Raw genomic sequence first — 21,763 nt, forward strand, 5'->3', positions numbered from 1 at the left:
TGTGGTGGTTACGGGGGGTAGGGGGAGGGAAGGAGGGAGAGGAGGAAGGGGAGGGGGAGGGGTACAAAGAAAACTGGATATAGGGTGACAGAGGATGATCTCTCTTTGGGGGAGGAGTATGCAACAGAACTAAATGACAAGATAACCTGGAAATGTTTTGTTTGAATATATGTACCCTGATTTATTGATGTCACCCCATTAAAATAAAAATTTATTTATAAAAAAAAAAGAATCAGTCGGAGATGGCAAATACAATATCAAAAATAAAGACCACAATGGAAGGAATTAAAAACAAGATAGATAGAGCTGAGGATCAAATCAGCGAATTAGAGGACAACTGGAATGCAGGCATGAAAGCAGAGAAGAAAAGAGAAAAGAGACTCAAAAAAGTCAGAGGAAACCCTTAGAGAGCTCTGTGACAACATAAAGAGAAATAACATGCGCATCATAGGGGTTCCTGAAGAAGAAGAAAAAGAACAAGGGATAGAGATGTTGTTCAATCATATCATAGCTGAAAACTTCCCTATTAATGTAGGAAAAACCCTCACAAGTTCAAGAAGCACAGAGGACTCCATTAAGGAGAAACCCAGAGAAACCTACACCAAGACACATCATAATTAAAATACCAAAGCTAAGCGATAAAGAGAAAATATTAAAAGCTGCAAGAGAAAAAAAAGCTATCACCTACAAAGGAGCCCCTATAAGGATGACATCCGACCTCTCAACAGAAACACTTGAGGCCAGAAAGGAATGGCAAGAAATATTCAAAGGAATGCAGAACAAGAATCTACAACCAAGACTACTTTATCCAGCAAGGCTATCTTTTAAAATTGAAGGAGAAATAAAAAGCTTCCCAGACAAAAAACAACTCAAGGAATTCATTACAACCAAACCAATGCTGCAGGAAATATTAAGGGGCCTGGTGGGAAAAGAATACAGAAAAAAAAAAAAGGAATACACCTTTAAAGAATTAAATGGCAATAAACAACTACATATCAATAATAACCTTAAATGTAAATGGATTAAATGATCCAATCAAAAGACATAGGGTAGCTGCGTGGATAAGAAAACAGAACCCATACATATGTTGTCTACAAGAAACACACCTTAGAACAAAAGACACACACAGATTGAAGGTAAAAGGATGGAAAAAAATGTTTCATGCAAACGGAAATGAAAAAAAAGCTGGGGTAGCAATACTTATATCAGACAAATTGGACTTTAAAACAAAGGATATAGTAAGAGATAAAGAAGGCCACTACATAATGATAAAGGGAGTAATCCAACAGGAAGATATAACTATTATAAATATCTATGCACCTAATATAGGTGCACCCAAATATATAAAACAGACTTTGATGGATTTAAAGGGCGAGATCAACAGCAATACTATAATAGTAGGGGATTTTAATACCTCACTAACATCACTAGATAGATCCTCAAGAAAGAAAATTAACAAAGAAACAGCAGACTTATTGGATACACTAGATCAACTCGATTTAATAGATATCTTCAGAACCTTTCACCCTAAAGCAGCAGAATATACATTCTTTTCAAGTGCTCATGGTACATTCTCTAGGATGGCCCACATATTAGGCACAAAAGTGGTCTCAACAAATATAAGAAGATTGAAATCATATCAAGCACTTTCTCTGATCACAAGGTCATAAAAGTAGAAATGAACCACAAAAGAAAAGCTCAAAAATTCTCAAACACATGGAAACTAAATAATGAATGGATTAAGAATGAGATCAAAGAAAAAGTAAAAAAATTCCTAGAAACGAATGACAATGAACATCCAACAACTCAAAATTTATGGGACACAGCAAAAGCAGTACTGAGAGGGAAGTTCATAGCACTACAGGCACACTTTAAGAATGTAGGTAAAGTTCAAATAAACAACTTAACCCTGCATCTAAAAGAACTAGAAAAAGAACATCAAGTAAAGCCCAAATGTAGTAGAAGGAAGGAAATAATAAAGATCAGAGCAGAAATAAATGATAGAGAGGCTAAAGAAACAATACAGAGGATCAATGAAAGTAGGAGCTGGTTCTTTGAAAAGGTAAACAAGCTCGATGAACCTTTAACTAGACTCACCAAGAAAAAGAGGGAGAACTCAAATAAATAATATTAGAAATGAGAGAGGAGAAATTACAACTGACACAACAGAAATACAAAATATTGTAAGAAAATACTATGAAGAACTGTATGCCAAAAAACTAGACAACCTAGATGAAATGGACAAATTCCTTCAAACATACAATCTTCCAAAAATCAATCTGGAAGAATCAGAAAACCTAACCACACCGATTACGCCAATTGAGATCGAAACAGTTATCAAAAAACTTCCAACAAAGACAAGTCTGGGGCCCGATGGCTTCACACCTGAATTCTACCAAATGTTCAAAGAACTAACTCCTATCCTTCTCAAACTATTTCAAAAAATTCAAGAGGAAGGAAGACTTCCAAGCTCCTTTTATGAGGCGAGCATAATTCTGATTCCAAAACCAGGCAAAGACAACACAAAGAAAGAAAATTATAGGCCAATATCTCTGATGAATATAGATGCTAAAATCCTCAACAAAATATTAGCAAACCGGATCCAACAATATATGGAAAAAGTCATACACCATGATCAAATGGGATTTATTCTGGGGAGGCAAGGCTGGTACAATATTCGTAAATCAATCAATGTGATTCATCACATAAACAAAAAGAAGGAGAAAAACCATATGATAATTTCAATAGATGCAGAAAAAGCATTTGATAAAATCCAGCACCCATTCATGATCAAAACTCTCAGCAAAGTGGGAATACAGGGAACATACCTCAACATGATAAAAGCCATCTATGAGAAACCCACAGCCAACATCATACTCAAAGGGCAAAAATTAAAAGCAATCCCCTTAAGATCAGGAACAAGGCAGGGGTGTCCCCTTTCACCACTCTTATTTAACATAGTCCTGGAAGTCCTAGCCACAGCAATTAGACAAGAAGAATAAATTAAAGGCATTCAAGGTGGAAAAAGAGAAGTAAAACTACCATTATTTGCAGATGATATGATATTGTATATAGAAAACCCTAAAGTCTCAGTCAAAAAACTACAAGACCTGATAAATGAATTCAGCAAAGTGGTAGGATATAAAACCAATACTCAGAAATCAGAGGCATTTTTATACGCCAACAATGAACAGTCAGAAGGAGAAATTAAGGAAACAATCCCCTTCACTATTACAACCAAAAAAATAAAGTACCTAGGAGTAAACTTAACCAAGGAGACTAAAGACTTGTACTTGGAAAATTACAAAGCATTGATAAAAGAAATCAAGGAAGATACAAACAAGTGGAAGCATATACCGTGCTCATGGTTAGGAAGAATAAACATCATTAAAATGTCTATATACCCAAAGAAATCTATAAATTTAATGCAATACCAATTAAAATACCAATGACATACTTCAAAGATATAGATCACATATTCCAAAAATTTATTTGGAACCAAAAGAGAACACGAATAGCCTCAGCAATCTTAAAAAAGAAGAACAAAGTGGTAGGTATCACACTTCCTGATATCAAGTTATACTACAAGGCCATTGTACTCAAAACAGCCTGGTACTGGCATAAGAACAGGCATATAGATCAATGGAACAGAACAGAGAACCCAGAAATAAACCCACAACTCTATGGACAACTGATATTTGACAAAGTAGGTAAGGAAATACAATGGAGTAAAGACAGCCTCTTTAACAAATGATGTTGGGAAAATTGGACAGCTACCTGTAAAAAAAGAAACTAGATCACCAGCTTATACTGCTCACAAAAATAATCTAAAAATGGATAAAAAGACTTAAATGTAGGCCATGAAACCATAGCATCTTAGAAGAAAACAGAGGCAGTAAGCTCTTTGATATCTCTCAGAGCAATAAATTTACTGATTTATCTTCACGGGGAAGTGAAATAAAAGACAGGATAAACAAATGGGACTATTATCAAACTAAAAAGCTTTTGTACAGCTAAAGACAATAAGAACAGAATAAAAAGACAAAGTACACAATGGGAGAACATATTTGACAATATGTCTGATAAGGGGTTAATAACCAAAATTTATGAAGAACTTGTAAAACTCAACACCAGAAAGACAAACAACCCAATCAAAAAATGGGCAAAAGAAATGAATAGACACTTCTCCAAAGAGGACATACAGATGGCCAATAGGCATATGAAAAATGCTCAACATCACTAATCATTAGAGAAATGCAAATTAAAACCACAATGAGATATCACCTCACACCAGTCAGAATGGCGCTCATCAACAAAACAACACAGAATAAATGCTGGCGAGGATGTAGAGAAAAGGGAACCCTCCTGCACTGCTGGTGGGAATGCAGACTGGTGCAGCCACTGTGGAAAACAGTATGGAGATTCCTCAAAAAACTGAAAATCGAACTGCTTTTTCACCCAGCTATCCCACTGTTAGGAATATACCCCAAGAACACCGTAGAACGGCTCCTAAAGGAGAAATGCACCCCCATGTTTGTGGCAGCATTGTTCACAATAGCGAAGATCTGGAAACAGCCCAAGTGTCCGTCAGAGGACGAGTGGATTAAAAAGCTTTGGTACATATATACTATGGAATACTACTCAGCCATAAGAAATGATGACATCGGATCATTTACAACAACATGGATGGACCTTGATAACATTATACGGAGTGAAATAAGTAAATCAGAAAAAACTAAGAGCTATATGAATTCATACATAGATGGGACATAAAAATGAGACTCAGAGACATGGACAAGAATGTGATGTCAATGGGGGCGGGGGTAGGGGGGATGGGGCGAGGAAGGACAGAGGTGGTGGGGGAGGGGAGGGGCACAAAGAAAACCAGATAGGAGGTGACAGAAGACAATTTAAGTTTGAAGGAGGGGTACACAGCACAATCAAATGTCAAAATAATCTGAAGATGTATTCTCTCAACATATGTACCCTGATTTATCAATGTCACTGAATTAAATTTAATTAAAAAAAAGAAAAGAAAAAAATGAAATACAAGACTCGAGAAGAAACTTTGCTCATTCCCCTTCTTTCTGCCAAGAGAGTCAAATAGAAAAACCAGCTTCAGGAAGGAAATCATAGGATGTTCCCTTTAGCTTAGTTTAAATTAAGTGTAGTAAATAGGAAGGCTTTAGGCAGGGGCCTGTTACTAGAAAGCCCAGAGTGTCCCATTGTTTCTGGGTTGCCTAGCAAGAATATGTCTGTCCTGTGTGCTCAACTCTTCCTCAATCACCTGTACATCACCAGTTCTCAGTTCAGAAATCTAAGGTCCTTTTCCGAAATCTTCCCCACCTTTCCTGCCCTTCTCTTTTGTCCAAAATGTCATATGTACCCAATGTTGCCTCACTGTTTCTGGAATTTTCTTGCCTATGTCAGTTTCCTGTGCACATGTATTCAAATTTGATTTTCTCTGCCTCTCTTAATTTGATTATTAGCTCAGCTAGAAGAACTTAGTGGGAGGAAAAAAAATATTATTTTTAGCCCCTACAACTTGAAGTAGATTTGAAAGAGAGCTGTGATTTCAGTGGGAATCAAAAGGAAGTGCATGCAGGCAGCACAGCAGCAGGCGCACAGGTAGGCAAGTGGCAGTCACCCTGGGGGAGCAGTCATGCAGGGGCCCAGCCCTGTGCAGGGTCGCTCCTCAGCAGGGCAGAGCGGGAAATCAGGCTTGAAAGCCATGGAAAACCAGGTTGAGGAGCCTCGCAATTCAGGCTGACATACATAAATTTCAGACAATGAAGCAACACGAAAGGTTTCTGACACAGCAGAGGTTCAGAAAGTTGAGCTTTCTATTTGTAATGGCGGTGGCCGTGGCCATGCAGGTTCCCACTGGATTCGAGCAGACAGTAAAGGAACTGTGGAGCCTGAGGATGGTGGGCCATTTCCTTATTAGTCTCACAATGGTGGATGAAGCAGGCAGGAAAAACCGCTTCTCTCTCTCAGGACTCCCAGGCAAAACTGGCTGGGGGAAAATACCCTTTCTCCAGCAAACAATAGCAAGCAATGACCCCTCCCAATGGTGGCAGGCAATCCACAATTTGCAATCTGCCACCCTGAAGGCAAGCACCCGCAGTCTTACACAGACTACACACACATGGTGCTGCCCCGTGCTCAAGCACCAACCAGGAGAGTATAAGCAAGCAAACCTAATGCTCTTGTAACACACTGGCTTGCCCAACACTACTGCAAGCATACTGGGTTGAAATGGAGTGAGCATGGGAGGTCACCGTAGGGCCTTGGTCTTCACATTTTTTTAAATCTCTACTCACAGTAAGAAATATTTAAGGTCTACCAGAAAGTTCTGTCCGTTTTTGGAATAAAACAAAATACAAATTTTTCTTACCGTCAATAAACTTTATTAAATAATATAATTGCCATTATTATTAATGATTTCTTGCCAGCGTGAGGGCAATGAGGGCAATTTATATATCCCATTTTTGAAAAATGTTTTATCTTTTGATGCGAAAAATTGAACCAGTGCTTGTTTGATATCTTCTTCATTTTTGAATTTTTTGCCCTTCAAAAAATTTTGTAAGGACAAAAACAAGTGATAGTCGGAGGGTGCTAAATCCGGGGAATATGGTGGATGCGACAGACATGCTTCTGTAGCATTTCTTCTTTATTGAAATTCGTAAAAATTACAGTGGCGTAAATGAACTTTATCAGTAGCCATGGGTACACTATCGCTTCACACATAAGACTAACGTGAATCAACTTTGTTTTAGTTAATTTGCTACGTCAGTATGTATACATTAAGTGATAAAAATAGAGAGGCACACATGCACCAAATAAACATGTCCTTACGTGTCGAAACTTGTGATAGAAACAGACAGAACTTTCCGGGAGACCTTATATTTTGGATCATGGCCAAATTATAAATATTTTTATATCTAGCAAAAATAATAATATCCTTATTTTGTGTGGTACACTCTAATATTCTCTGTTCTATTCTATTTGATTCATGTTATATAAATGCTGTTAGCTACACGATGAATTGATTTTATAACTCACCAACGGTGAGAGTGTCGCAGTTGGGCTACCAAAATTGTGTAGGCATACAACCTGGGAGGGATGGGAAGTGGCACAGCGTTGGGGGTGGCTGCACAGTGAGAACAAGAGGAGTGAGCAGTGAGGCATACGAATACGCCTCATAACAAAACAAACGTTACTTGGAAACTGATTGTGAAACTGAGGGTCCTCGCAGTTCTGATTCGATTTAAACTGTAATTTTAAAGTTAAACTGTAGTTTTAAAGCAATCATTTTTTGCCTCCTTTTCTCTCTCATGTGACAAGACCATAGTCTCTCACCTTGATGACAACTGACCCCTGAGGTAGCAAAAAATAATAGCTGGGTTCTGACTAACAGTCACAAGGTTTAAGTCCCTGGCAGGCTAAAAAGGATAACATCTTTATCTAAATTGTGTTTTAGCTCCTGAGCCAATAAGGCAGCATGACTCCCTTGGCTATCTCTCCTTAAAACTAGTTCTGGATCCCAGAGCTGACCTCGAATTGTCCTCAAGACCTGACAGAATGATTTATTACCCTTATCTCATCCCTGACCAATCAAATCCTAACAGACCTGGATCTTTAACCCATAGTGTCCTGTGACTTACCCCTATATAATCTGTAGTCTATGGTGTCATGAGGGAGTTGGCTTTCTCAGGACATGAGCTTGCCCATCTCCAGGTTGGTCAATCTTAATAAATGAATTCCTTTCTTTACTGCAAACCCCCAGCTTGTGTGCACTTTTTGGCCCGAGTGTGCAGACAGAATGAACTTCATTAGTGCACTTTGGTGACAACTGGATACGACGGGGCAGGAGCGGGACAGAGGGTGGGAGGTTTCAGGCAGTGTAACCCAGAGCACAGTCCTGGGACAGCAGGATGAGTCCTTGCGAACTTGTCAGACATGCAGAGTCTCAGGCCTTCCCACAGATTTACTGAATCAGAGTCTACATGTTCACGAGATCCCCAGGTGACTCACATACACATTACAGTTCTAGAAGCACTAATTTAGAGGAAAGGATTGAGTCAAACATTGCTCCAAGGTTTAAAACTAGGTTCAAAGACAAGGAAGTCAGAAGAAGAAATAGTTGCTTGTGGTGGTAAGACAATTAATTTCTTTTTTTGGATAAGCTGAACGTTGGTCAAATAAATTTGTAAATATGATGTATATGTTTACTTGCTTATAGTTTGCATTGGGTGTGGGGGACAGGCTGTAAGCTGGCAAAGTCCTTATAGGCTTAGTTTTAAGACTAAGCCTTTCCCTCCCTTTTAATGCTAAGGTCTTTTCAACATCCTTCTAATACTAAGATCTTCTCAAAACTAAGCTTTTCCCCACACCCTTGACTGTTGCATGATGTGGGGTGGTGCACTCTTATGAGGAATCCCATTTATGCCTCAGATAAGTGACTTTGTATCAGAGACATCCTTATTTGTATATTGGTTTAAAGGCTTTAATGTCTACACTATAAAATAAGGCAGACCGGGGGCTAGTTCTCTCTCTCTCTCTCTCTCTCTCTCTCTCTCTTTCTCTCTCTCAGTTCCTGCCATCAGCATTGCAGAGGAGAGGCAGCCAAGATGGCAGAGTGCTGAAGGAGAAGCCAGTTTGTGCAGAGTTTGTGCAGAGAGAAGAAGATGGGAACAGAGGTGAATAAGCCTGATGAGGTAGAAACCTTTGATTCTAGGAATACTCGGATGAGTCAGTGGCTTTGGGAGCCCTGAATGGAAAGGGAAGTGTTTTCCCACTGTGTGTATTTCTTGCTTGCCGGGTGCAAGCTAGGATTAAAGCTAATGGCCCACCAGTTCTTGGCTCTGTTGTTTCATTACCATCTGTTCAAATCAAATGCAAACCTGCAAAGGCCAGGTGACTACTGGCCTTACACTAAACTTAAAAAAAAATTAGAATATCTACTTGGAGAATTGACCATCAGGTGGCTAGAAATCACAGGGCCATTGTAGCGTAAGAGACTTGAGCCATGGTGAAACTGAGTCCCTTCTGTAGCAGAGGAGGGATCCGGAAAGGCATGTGGAGATCCAGCCCTACCTTCCTCCCAACTTCCCGTCTCAATGCAGGGTTCTGAGTGAAGCACTTTTGCTCACCATTAGTCAAGTCACTGGACCCTCAAGTTTCAGATCTTGTGAAACTCACTGTACTTTGGTTTCTTCATCAGGCTTGATTTAAAAGCCAGGTTTTCTGGGATTAAAGTAGAACTCAGTAGTTAAGCTGCTATGGTCTCCTTGCTGCATGCTTTCTAGCAGATCATGCCTTTAAATAATTAGTTCAGAAATTCTAGGAAAACTGGTTATCACGTGGCTGGCAGACTAGTACTAGGGGAGTCTGAGGACTAAAATTTGTGAAGAATTTAGGAAGCCTTGAATAAAAGGCACCGAACAAATTCAAAGAGCTGTGCCACTTGTAAAAATCTCTTTCAAGTCTCCAAAGAGATATGGAGTTATTTGCAAAGGGAAATGTCAATACGATTGAAGTGTATAAATTATCTTTTTACCAGAGGAAGATACACTTTGCAGGCAAGTTGAGAAGTGACTGGCAAGGAAGGTTGTGAAATGAGTCCGAGACCTTTGAGGCTGACCCTGATCAGACAGAGCTGTGTGGTTCAGTAGGAAACTCACACTAGGAAAGAGAAATTGTGTTTCAAATTTAAACATTATTAAAAGAGTGAGCACTCTTAATACTTTCCTTTTTATGAGGATTTTTTCCTGCTTCAGTATAAATACCAGCTTGATCTTTAGTTTTTGCAACCTAATCAGAGTTCAACCGTATAAATAATTCTGTACCACTAGCATGGATTGCATGGGATTTGTTCACTTATTCAATAATGTTAATCGGACAATATTTACTGAACATCTAGTATATGACTCATTCTTTTCCAAGTGCTGGAAATACAGCAGTAAACAAAAATTTTAAAAAATCCCTGACCTTGTACAATATACATTGGAGGAGAGCAAACAAACAATAAATAAGTAAATTATATAGTATATTAGATGGTGATAGGGCTTTGGGGAAATAATAGAACAGGAAATGCCAATTGTAAGGGAGGTTTACAATTTTAAATAGGGTAATGAGGGAAGTCATCATTGAGAAAGTGGCATTTGTTCAAAGAATTAAAAGAGGTTTGGGAACCAGCCACATATGGCAAGAGGCTTCAGGCAGAGAACAGGCAGTACAAAGGCCCTGAGGCAGAAACACATCTTGGCATCTTTGAAAAGAATAAGAAGTCAACCAATGTGATGGGGAAGAAATGAGCTAATGGAGAGTGGTAGGTGATGAAGTCCGGGAGGTGACAGGATGGGGAATTCAGCAGGTCATCAGGGGATGGGATGGGTGCATCAGGTGGCAAGGGATTAGCAACAAAGGGTTTGGACAGAGAGATAGCACCGGTGAAAGGTGTGGTGACAACTAGCACTTGTATAGGGCTTTAGTATTGGCAAAGCTCTTTATCATACAATCTATGTTCAAATTGTATTCATTCTGAGTGTCTTAGAGTTAGACAGTTTCTCATAGGCTTTCTTACCTGTAAATACCCACATTTTATAGGCAAAAGCAATGGGGAACTGGCTAAGTGGAGATTCTGCGCCTGACCACATACCAAGAACGTCAAAGCCTCACTTTTAGGTAACATCTCAGTTAAAGTCTGATCTTTTAAAAGACTTAAAATGTTTCCCCTCCCAAGAGTGACTACATTTTAATAGGAAACTTCTTAAGATCAAAAGCTCCACAGTTGAATTCTTCAGTGATGAATGTCAGGTAACTCGTGAAATAATGAGTAAAAGAGGCCTGTGTGCCTCTGTAATTCCTCAGTCTTACTACCTTGGAGCCAGGGCTAGATGAGCTCACTTCTGTGACCCACAGAGCCAACCTCCCAGTCTGACCTGTCATATGTGCAATCAGTCATTGAGCAGACTCTGAGCACCTACTCGGTGCTAACTTATACTTGGCACATGCATACCTTCCTAGGGAACTGGAAGGTGTGAAATCCATCACTCAACTTCCTGAATTATTTTCAGGTCAAACAGTTGTGTACAGAGAAGGAGGGAGAAGTAAGATTTTGGGCTTGTGAATCTGGGTCATGCAGACAAATATCAGCATTTCCAATGAAAGCATTAAGTCTGAAAGTTATTTGACTCTGTTTTCCATTTTAAAATTCTTTCTCATGGTTGATATTTTTTATTGAATTTATTGGGATGACATTGGCTAATAAAATTATATAGGTTCCAGGTGTACAATTCTATATCATCTGTATATTGTACTGTGTTCACCACCTCAAGTCAAGTCTCCTTCTATCACCATTTATCCTTCTTTATCCTCTTCTACCTCCCACCACCTCCTGATATATAATATATAACATATAACATATAATATATAATATGATATATTATAATAGATATCTTATAATCAAATATATGTATTTAAAATGAAATTATATATATAATATATATATATTTAAATTCCAGTTTCAAAAAAAGATTTAAATTTCTCAGAATATCAAGGTGAGGGGATTAAAACAAAATAACTTTTTTTGTGTGACAGATACAGAGAGAATCAGAGAAAGGGACAGTTAGGGACAGACAGACAGGAAGGGTGAGAGATGAGAGCATTAGTTCTTTGTTGCGGCACCTTAGTTGTTCATTGATTGCTTTCTCATATGTGTCTTGACCGTGGGCTACAGCAGACTGAGTGACCCCTTGCTCGAGCCAGTGACTTTGGGCTTAAGCTGGTGAGCCTTGCTCAAACCAGATGAGCCCGTGCTCAAGCTGGCGACCTTGGGGTCTCAAACCTGGGTCCTCCACATCCCAGTCTAATGCTCTATCCACTGTGCCACCACCTGGTCAGGCTAAAACAAAATAAGTTTTTAAGAATTTCTTGAACAGTATTTATGTTATAGTATACATAACACATGATAAAATGATTTTAAGAAAAATTCTATATTTAAAATGCAGCTAATAGAAATTAATGTACTAGGCTAAGTCCTGATTTTCTGTAGAATTTTGACTTTTTCATATTGTTGGAAAACTTAAAAAGGACATGTGTTCTGTTTCCTCTTTCCCTGCCTCCTTCCTATATTCTCTCAATATATGTAATAAAATGTTTTCTTACTAAAGCTCCATTCCAAATGGGACAAGCAATCCAGACGCTCCATCCGTGAACCAAAGCTTGTAAGAAAAGAGAGGGAAGAAAGCAGTGACTACAGAGAAAACACTGAGAGCCCCCAAAGTAATGAGAACTCGGCCAGCAACCTGCTACAGGCCCTACATTTTACGCTGTGACTTGGGTCCTTGGTCTCAATGATGTTCTGTTACTAAAACATGAGGGTATGTCAGCCCTCAACAAACAGAAGTTTCTTAGAGACGGTAGCCACGACATACGCGGACTGTTGATCTACTTGGAAACAAGACTCTGATTTATTAGACCTATGATGATAAAATGTAATGAAATAATCCTTGAAAGACACAATAAATTCTCCTAATAGTTTACTTTAGAGAGAGAGGGAGAGATCATTCCTCGTTTGGGGTTAATGCCTTCATTTCCTTCTTTCTGCCCTGTCCTGGGGAGTGACCACTTCCTGGCTTAATCATATTCAAAATCTTGCTGACTGAGCTAACTGTTTCTCAGCTCAACCTGCCTGGTGGTTCCAGCATAAAGCCAACATCCTCTGTGCACAATAGATCCACATTCCCAGCACAATTTCCCACCGAACAAACAAACTAACAAAAAAGCACTTTGATCACTTTTCATTCCCTGTAATGTAAATGATTTAAAGCAAAAATAAGACCTCTCTCTCCCTCAAACTTCAATTCTATTATAATTATTTTTTTTAATAAATTTTTATTAATGGTAATGGGATGACATTAATAAATCAGGGTACATATATTCAAAGAAAACATGTCTAGGTTATTTTGTCATCAAATTATGTTGCAAACCCCTCGCCCAAAGTCAGATTGTCCTCCGTCACCCTCTATCTAGTTCTCTGTGCCCCTCCCCCTCCCCCTAACTCTCTCCCTCCCTCCCTCCCATGTCCTCCCTTGGTAACCACCACACTCTTGTCCATGTCTCTTAGTCTCATTTTTATGTTCCACCAATGTATGGAATCATGTAGTTCTTGTTTTTTCTGATTTACTTATTTCACTCTTTATAATGTTATCAAGATCCCACCATTTTGCTGTAAATGATCTGATGTCATCATTTCTTATGGCTGAGTAGTATTCCATAGTGTATATGTGCCACATCTTCTTTATCCAGTCTTCTATTGAAGGGCTTTTTGGTTGTTTCCATGTCTTGGCCACTATGAACAGTGCTGCAATGAACATGGGGCTACATGTGTCTTCACGTATCAATGTTTCTGAGGTTTTGGGGTATATACCCAGTAGAGGGATTGCTGGGTCATAAGGTAGTTCTATTTGCAGTTTTTTGAGGAACCACCATACTTTCCTCCATAATGGTTGTACTACTTTACAGTCCCACCAACAGTGAATGAGGGTTCCTTTTTCTCCACAGCCTCTCCAACATTTGCTATTACCCGTCTTGTTGATAATAGCTAATCTAACAGGAGTGAGGTGGTATCTCATTGTAGTTTTGATTTGCATTTCTCTAATAACTAATGAAGCTGAGCATCTTTTCATATATCTGTTGGCCATTTGTATCTCTTCCTGGGAGAAGTGTCTGTTCATGTCCTCTTCCCATTTTTTTATTGGATTGTTTGTTTGTTTGTTGTAGAGTTTTATGAGTTCTTTGTAAATTTTGGATATTAGGCCCTTATCTGAGCTGTCGTTTGAAAATATCAGTTCCCATATAGTTGGCTGTCTGTTTATTTTGATATCAGTTTCTCTTGCTGAGCAAAAACTTTTAATTCTGATGTAGTCCCATTCATTTATCTTTGCCTTCACTTCTCTTGCCATTGGAGTCAAGTTCATAAAATGTTCTTTAAAACCCAGGTCCATGATTTTAGTACCTATGTCTTCTTCTATGTACTTTATTGTTTCAGGTCTTATATTTAGGTCTTTGATCCATTTTGAATTAATTTTAGTACACGGAGACAGGCTGTAGTCGAGTTTCATTCTTTTGCATGTGGCTTTCCAGTTTTCCCAACACCATTTGTTGAAGAGGCTTTCTTTTCTCCATTGTGTGTTGTTGGCCCCTTTATCAAAGATTATTTGACCATATATATGTGGTTTTATTTCTGGGCTTTCTATTCTGTTCCATTGGTCTGAGTGTCTATTTTTTTGCCAATACCATGCTGTTTTGATTATCGTGGCCCTATAATATAGTTTAAAGTCAGGTATTGTAATGCCCCCAGCTTCATTCTTTTTCCTTAGGATTGTTTTGGCTATTCGGGGTTTTTTATAGTTCCATATAAATCTGATGATTTTTTGTTCCATTTCTTTAAAAAATGTCATAGAAATTTTGATGGGAATTGCATTAAATTTGTATATTGCTTTGGGTAATATGGCCATTTTGATTATATTTATTCTTCCTATCCAAGAACAAGGAATATTTTTCCATCTCATTGTATCTTTTTCGATTTCCCTTAACAATGCTTTGTAATTTTCATTATATAGGTCCTTTACGTTCTTTGTTATGTTTATTCCTAGGTATTTTATTTTTTTTTGTTGCAATCGTGAAGGGGATTATTTTTTTGAGTTCGTTTTCTAATATTTCATTGTTGGCATATAGAAAGGCTATGGACTTTTGTATGTTAATTTTGTATCCTGCGACCTTACTGTATTGGTTTATTGTTTCTAATAATCTTTTTGTGGAGTCCTTCGGGTTTTCGATGTATAGGATCATATCATCAGCAAAAAGTGATAGCTTTACTTCTTCTTTTCCGATATGGATGCCTTTTATTTCTTTGTCTTGTCTGATTGCTCTGGCCAGAACTTCTAGCACCACGTTGAATAAGAGTGGAGAGAGTGGACAACCCTGTCTTGTTCCTGATTTAAGGTAGAAAGTCCTCAGTTTTTATGCCGTTTAATAGGATGTTGGCTGATGGTTTATCATATATGGCCTTTATCATGTTGAGATATTTTCCTTCTATACCCATTTTGTTGAGAGTCTTAAACATAAAATTGTGTTGTATTTTATCAAAAGCCTTTTCTGCATCTATTGATAAGATCATGTGGTTTTTGTTCTTTGTTTTGTTGATATGGTGTATTACGTTAACCGTTTTGCGTATGTTGAACCATCCTTGAGATTCTGGGATGAATCCCACTTGATCATGATGTATTATTTTTTTAATATGTTGTTGTATTCGGTTTTGCCAGTATTTTGTTTAGTATTTTAGCATCTGTATTCATTAGAGATATTGGTCTGTAGTTTTCTTTCTTTGTGCCATCCTTGCCAGGTTTTGGTATGAGGGTTATGTTGGCCTCATAAAATGTATTTGGAAGTATTGCTTCTTCTTCAATTTTTTGGAAGACTTTGAGTAGAATAGGAACCAAGTCTTCTTTGAATGTTTGATAGAATTCACTAGTATAACCGTCTGGGCCTGGACTTTTATTTTTGGGGAGATTTTTAATAGTTTTTTCTATTTCCTCCCTGCTGATTGGTCTGTTTAGGCTTTCTGCTTCTTCATGACTCAGTCTAGGAAGGTTGTATTGTTCTAGGAATTTATCCATTTCTTCTAGATTGTTGTATTTGGTGGCATATAATTTTTCATAGTATTCTACAATAATTCTTTCTATATCTATGATGTCTGTGGTGATCTCTCCTCTTTCATTTTGGATTTTATTTATATGAGTCCTGTGTCTTTTTTCCTTGGTGAGTCTTGCCAAGGGTTTGTCAATTTTGTTGATCTTTTCAAAGAACCAGCTTCTTGTTTTATTGATTTTTTCTATAGTTTTTCTGTTCTCTATTTCATTTATTTCTGCTCTGATTTTTATTATCTCCTTTCTTCGGCTGGTTTTGGGTTGTCTTTGTTCTTCTTTTTCTAGTTCCTTAAGGTGTGAAGTTAAGTGGTTTACTTCGGCTCTCTCTTGTTTGTTCATATAGGCCTGAAGTGATATGAACTTTCCTCTTATTACTGCTTTTGCTGCATCCCAGAGATTCTGATATGTCGTATTGTCATTTTCATTTGTCTGTATATATCTTTTGATTTCTGCGCTTATTTCTTCTTTGACCCATTCATTTTTTAGAAGTATGTTGTTTAGTTTCCACATTTTTGTGGGTTTTTCCCCCTCTTTTTTGCAGTTGAATTCTAATTTCAAGGCTTTATGATCAGAAAATATGCTTGGTACAATTTCAATTTTTCTAAATTTGCTGATATTGTCTTTGTGGCCCAACATATGGTCAATCTTGAGGAATGTTCCATGTACACTAGAGAAAAATGTATACTCTGTCGCTTTGGGATGAAGTGTCCTGTAGATGTCTATCATATCCAGGTGTTCTAGTATTTTGTTTAAGGCCACTATATCTTTATTGATTCTCTGTTTGGATGACCGATCTAGAGCCGTCAGCGGTGTATTGAGGTCTCCAAGTATGATTGTATTTTTGTTAGTTTTTGTTTTAAGGTCAATAAGTAGCTGTCTTATATATTTTGGTGCTCCTTGGTTTGGTGCATATATATTAAGGATTGTTATGTCTTCTTGATTCAACTTCCCCTTAATCATTATGAAATGACCATTTTTTGTCTCTGAGTACTTTTTTCTGTCTTGTAGTCAGCATTATTAGATATGAGTATTGCTACGCCTGCTTTTTTTTTGGGTGTTGTTTGCTTGGAGTATTGTTTTCCAGCCTTTCACTTTGAATTTGTTTTTTATCCTTGTTGCTTAGATGTGTTTCTTGTAGGCAGCATATAGTTGGATTTTCTTTTTTAATCCATTCTGCTACTCTGTGTCTTTTTATTGGTAAGTTTAATCCATTTACATTTAGTGTAATTATTGACACTTGTGGGTTCCCTACTGCCATTTTATAAATTGCTTTCTGTTAGTTTTTGTATCTAGTTTGATTCTTCTCTTTTGTTTTTCTATCATTTGTTTTTGTTTGTTTGTGTTCCATACTTCTTTCCTCTGTTGCTACCTTTTTTAAGTCAAGTGTTTTTGTGGTGGTTTTTTTAAGGGTGGTTACCATTAAGTAATGAAAAGGGTACCTACCATATTCATTGTAGTACCCTATCTTATAAGTATTTCTGCACTTCCTCATCCTTTGCTACTGTTAATCTCCATCCTCTCCCCCCTTTTTTTTCCTTTGTTGTCACAGTTTAAGTTTGGTTTTATTGTGTTCTTGGTGGAGCTGTTACTTGTGGTGTTGTTTTCTTTTGTTCTTTGAATCTGGTTGGAAAACCCCCCTTTAGTATTTCCTGGAGTGGGGGCTTTCTGTTGATAAATTCTCTCATCTTTTCTGTATTTGTGAATGTTTTTATATCTCCTTCATACTTGAAGGATAGCTTTGATGGGTATAGTATTCTTGGCTGAAAGTTCCTCTCTTTCAGGGCTTTAAATATTGGGGTCCACTCTCTTCTAGCTTGTAGAGTTTCTGCTGAGAAATCTGATGATAATCTAATAGGCCTTCCTTTATATGTTGTACTCTTCTTTTCCCTGGCTGCTTTGAGAATTTTTTCTTTGTCATTGGTTTGTGTCATCTTTATTATGATGTGCCTTGGAGTGAGTTTGTTGGGGTTAAAAAAACTTGGTGTTCTGTTTGCTTCTTGAATTTGAGGCTTTAGTTCCTTCCACAGGCTTGGGAAGTTCTCGTCTATTATTTGTTTGAGTATATTCTCCATTCCATTTTCTTTCTCTTCTCCCTCGGATATACCTATTATTCTTATGTTATTCTTTCTGATGGAGTCAGACAATTCCTGTAGGGCTTTCTCGTTTTTTATTATTTTTGAGTCTCTTTCTTCTTCTCTCTGTTGTGCCTCAAGTTGTTTGTCTTCTATTTCACTAATCCTATCTTCAATCTGGGCTGTTCTGTTAGCTAAGCTTGTTACCTCGTTTTTCAGCTCGTGAATTGAGTTTTTCATTTCTGTTTGATTTGTTTTTATAGTTTCAATTTCCTTGGTAATATATTCTTTGTGTTCATTGAGTTGTTTTCTGATCTCCCTAAATTGCCTTTCTGTGTTTTCTTGTATATCTCTGAGTATTTTTAAGATTTCTAGTTTAAATTCTCTGTCATTTAGCTCCAAGGCTTCCAATATGTTGTCTTTTCTCCATAGATTTTTCCACATCTATTTGTGTTACCTCTCTTTCTTTTGTATCCATAATATTCGATTTCCTCTTTCTTATCGGCATCTGAGGGTGGTCTTATTGATAGCACTAATTAGAATTAATAAAGAGTAAAAAGTAAAAAAAAAAAAAAAAAAAAAAAGGTAAAACACCCCACAAAAAAAAACAGTAATAATTTATTATTTCCCCCTTTTTTTCTCTCTTCTCTTTCCCTCCTCTTCCCTCCTCAGGGAAATATCGTGCCTATAATGGAGGGCCTGATTTGGGGTGAAGAGTTCAAGGGGCAAAAAAAAAGGGAGTAGGGACCTACTAAATGCAAAAAAAAAAAAAAAAAAAGGAAGAAAATCTTAGACAAGCATAAGATGATTTGCTTGTAAGTGATGGTCAACTAAGAGATATAATGAGAGGGATAAGAGGGAACCAGAAAAAAGGACCAAAAAAGAATAATAAAGAAGAAAAAATAAAAATAATAAGTAAAAATCTATTGTATTAAGTGGAGCGAAGACTAAATGCAATGGAGACCTTGGGTTGGGAGGACCCAAAATGCCACAAAAATAAACAAACAAGAAAAAAAAATAAAAACAAAAGCAAAAAAGAGAAATAAAGCCAAAAAAAAAGCCTTGAGTCCCAAATTAACTAATTTGTTCGTGATTGAGGATTATATGGGAGGAAAGTAAAATGAGAAAAGAAAAAACGAATAGAAAGGAAAAAATAAGAAAAAGAGAAAAATGAAGGAAGAAATAAAATAGGAAGAGAAAAAAACAAAATAAAGCAAGACAAAAAAAAAAACAAAAGAGGAGAGAGTGAGAGTTAAGTGTTTTGGAGTATAACCTTAAAGGAGGGTGAGGATGAAGAAGAAAAATAAAATGCAACACTCATGGGTAGTGCAGTTCAAGAAAGGGGAAGCATAAGATGGGCAGAGAATAGAAGGACCGAGGTGGAGGAAATAAAGGCAAAAAGATAGAAGAAACAAACAACAACAACAACAACAACAAAAAATTAGTGGATCAAGTTGTAAAGTCTGTGGGTTTTTCTTGATTTTGAGAGGTTAACTTCTTCCTTTTTCTTTTCTCTCCCTCTTCCTGGTCGGTGACTCTGTACCCCAGGCTCTGCCCCTGTGTCACTCTTAGGTAGGGATTTGCAGTTGATGGGATTCTATGGCAATGTCATATAATTGGCTTTAGTCTTGCTGGAAGTAAAGGCTTGTTGGCGTTTGCAGGGTCCAACGATGAGAGAGTTTGCTTTCCTGGATTCTCTCTCCTAGTCCCCCCTTTCTGAATTAGCAGCCTGGTGATCCAGCTATAAGGCTGCAACTGCTTCTGCCTGGGGAGTAAGAGGCTCAAAGAGCTGGGAAATCCCCACTCTATCCCCACTCAGTGCAAGGCTTTGGGAAAGGCTCTGAGAGTCAGGGCCTCCAGTGTAATCAGGCGGGGGTGGGAGTCAATTGTTGTCAAGGTGACTGTTCAGCGCCTATCATTTAGTTGGACCTCTCAACCCTGGCTTTCCACACTTTGTAGCCTGTTTTTGCAGGGAAGAAGAGGCACTAGTCTCTGCTTACGACTAGTGTAGTATAGACCTTATTATCTGCCAAATCCTTCTTGTTAGCGTTTATCCCTGAATATGGAGGCTCTATCAATCAGAAGTTGCCCCCGCCCCTTTAGTGAGAGGCACTAAAAAATATCACGCCTCTTGTCTTGGATCGCTGAACTGAGAGAGATCTTATCCATTAGAACCGAGGGTGCGCAGATTTCATGGGTTAAGCTAATTTCAGTGATTGGGTCGCAGCTGTGCTTCCGAAGGTATTTTAGGCTGCCTGCGCGTGCCCCTCCCCCAACGCTTGATTGTTAGCTTGAATGGCTGGGTGAGGTGCCCCGCCCACGGAGAGAATCTCCCAAGCCTCTCCCACTCGCCCTGCCACTGGCAGCTGGACTGCACCAGGCGCAGGATAATGGAGCCCCCTGGGTGTGCGGGCCAGCAGGGCGCCCTGGGCGCGTGGAATGCCCAAGGCACGCGCGCGAATGGGGCGCTCCGGGCACCGGTGGCCGGCGACCCCCACTCGCAGTGTGCAGGCCGCTGGGAACGTCAGCGGTGCTCAACCGGACCGGGCGCGCGCGGGGCTGCTCATGGTGGCTCGCGGCGGCGGCTCGCCGTTCCCAACTATATGGGCTGACTCACCACAGGCGCACTTCCTTGCGGTTTGAAAGAACGTCCCTGTGGTAGATTCCTCCACACCCTCGTCTCTCAGATTCAAGTGATAACAGTCCTTTCACTATCAGTTTGTGTGGAACTCCGGAATGCTCCGAGGATAAATTTTTCTGTTTCTAGGTGATAAATTTGTTGTGATTTAGGGGAGAGCTGACCGACGCGCTGCTCACGGCGCCATTTCCGTGACGTCACTCTATAATTATTTTTTAATAGAAATTTTTATATGAATTTATTCCTAAATAGGCATACACTTTATTCTGGAATCCTACACTGTTTTCACTAAACTGGCTTCATCTTAATTATTTTATTGATAATTCAATTATCAAGTAAACTGCAAAGATAGAAATGTATGCAGTTGTAAAATAAATTTTGATGAGTGATTTAGTAGTTAAATAAAGGACTGACTTCCATTTATTCTTGAATCATAATTTAAGATTTAGAGGTCAGGCTTCTGTACATTTAAGGAATTGCAGAAATCTTCCTTGTATCTAAGAAGATGGTACATACGTGTTTGTGACTTAGAGGTATGTTTGGCTGTCTCTCCAAGATAATATCTTAAAAACACAGACTTTATTCTGAAGCTATCAAAATTATTTTTCTATTCAATGTCAGTACCTTTTTATTTACATAAAATGATGAAAAATAATTTTATGGATGGAAATACAGTGGTTTCAAACATGGTTTTGGTCTCAGACAGAGCTAGGATCCTCGTTTTGGCCCACTCTCTGCCAGGTATGTTTCCTTGGGCAAGGCCAATGTACTTAACTATCCAGGTCTGTTTCTTCATATAGGAAATGGGAATAAATCAACGTTTATCTCACCAGGTGTTGACTGAGAAGATTAAATGAGACAAACATGTAAAATGCTTACTTAGCACTGAGCCTCGCATAGCAAAGATACTCAGTTCTTTGTTCTTGTGTTGAGAATTTCATCTTTGTAATTATTTCAGCATGGGACAGAGGCACAGTCATTATGTTGCTTTTATCTATCATCTAATAAACATTAGATTTTTTTTTACGTGGTTATTATTATTTTTTATTAATTTTACTAGGGTGACATCAATAAATCAGGGTATATATGTTCAAAGAAAACATGTCCGGGTTATCTTGTCAATCAATTATGTTGCATACCCATCACCCAAAGTCAGATTGTCCTCTGTCACCTTCTATCTAGTTTCCTTTGTGCCCCTCCCCCTCCCTTTTTCCTCCCCCCCATAACCACCACACTCTTATCAATGTTTCTTAGTCTCGTTTTTATGTCCCACCTATGTATGGAATAATGCAGTTCTTGGTTTTTTTCTGATTTACTTATTTCATTTTGTTTAATGT

The 21,763-nt window shown here is 38.2% G+C and overlaps 1 protein-coding gene across 1 annotated transcript in view; it reads right to left on the reverse strand.

Annotated features, from left to right (window-relative positions):
- The window catches only part of TMEM212 (transmembrane protein 212), a 31,640-nt gene extending 19,311 nt beyond the window's left edge, over positions 1-12,329 (reverse strand). The window contains 2 exon segments of the mRNA XM_066241844.1: positions 12,172-12,218; positions 12,221-12,329. Of these exon segments, the coding sequence (XP_066097941.1) occupies positions 12,172-12,218; positions 12,221-12,329 (156 nt within the window).
- Between the last annotated feature and the right edge of the window lie 9,434 nt (positions 12,330-21,763).

The sequence above is a fragment of the Saccopteryx bilineata genome, chromosome 8 (genome assembly GCF_036850765.1).
Source record: "Saccopteryx bilineata isolate mSacBil1 chromosome 8, mSacBil1_pri_phased_curated, whole genome shotgun sequence".
In the NCBI taxonomy this organism is placed as follows: domain Eukaryota; kingdom Metazoa; phylum Chordata; class Mammalia; order Chiroptera; family Emballonuridae; genus Saccopteryx; species Saccopteryx bilineata.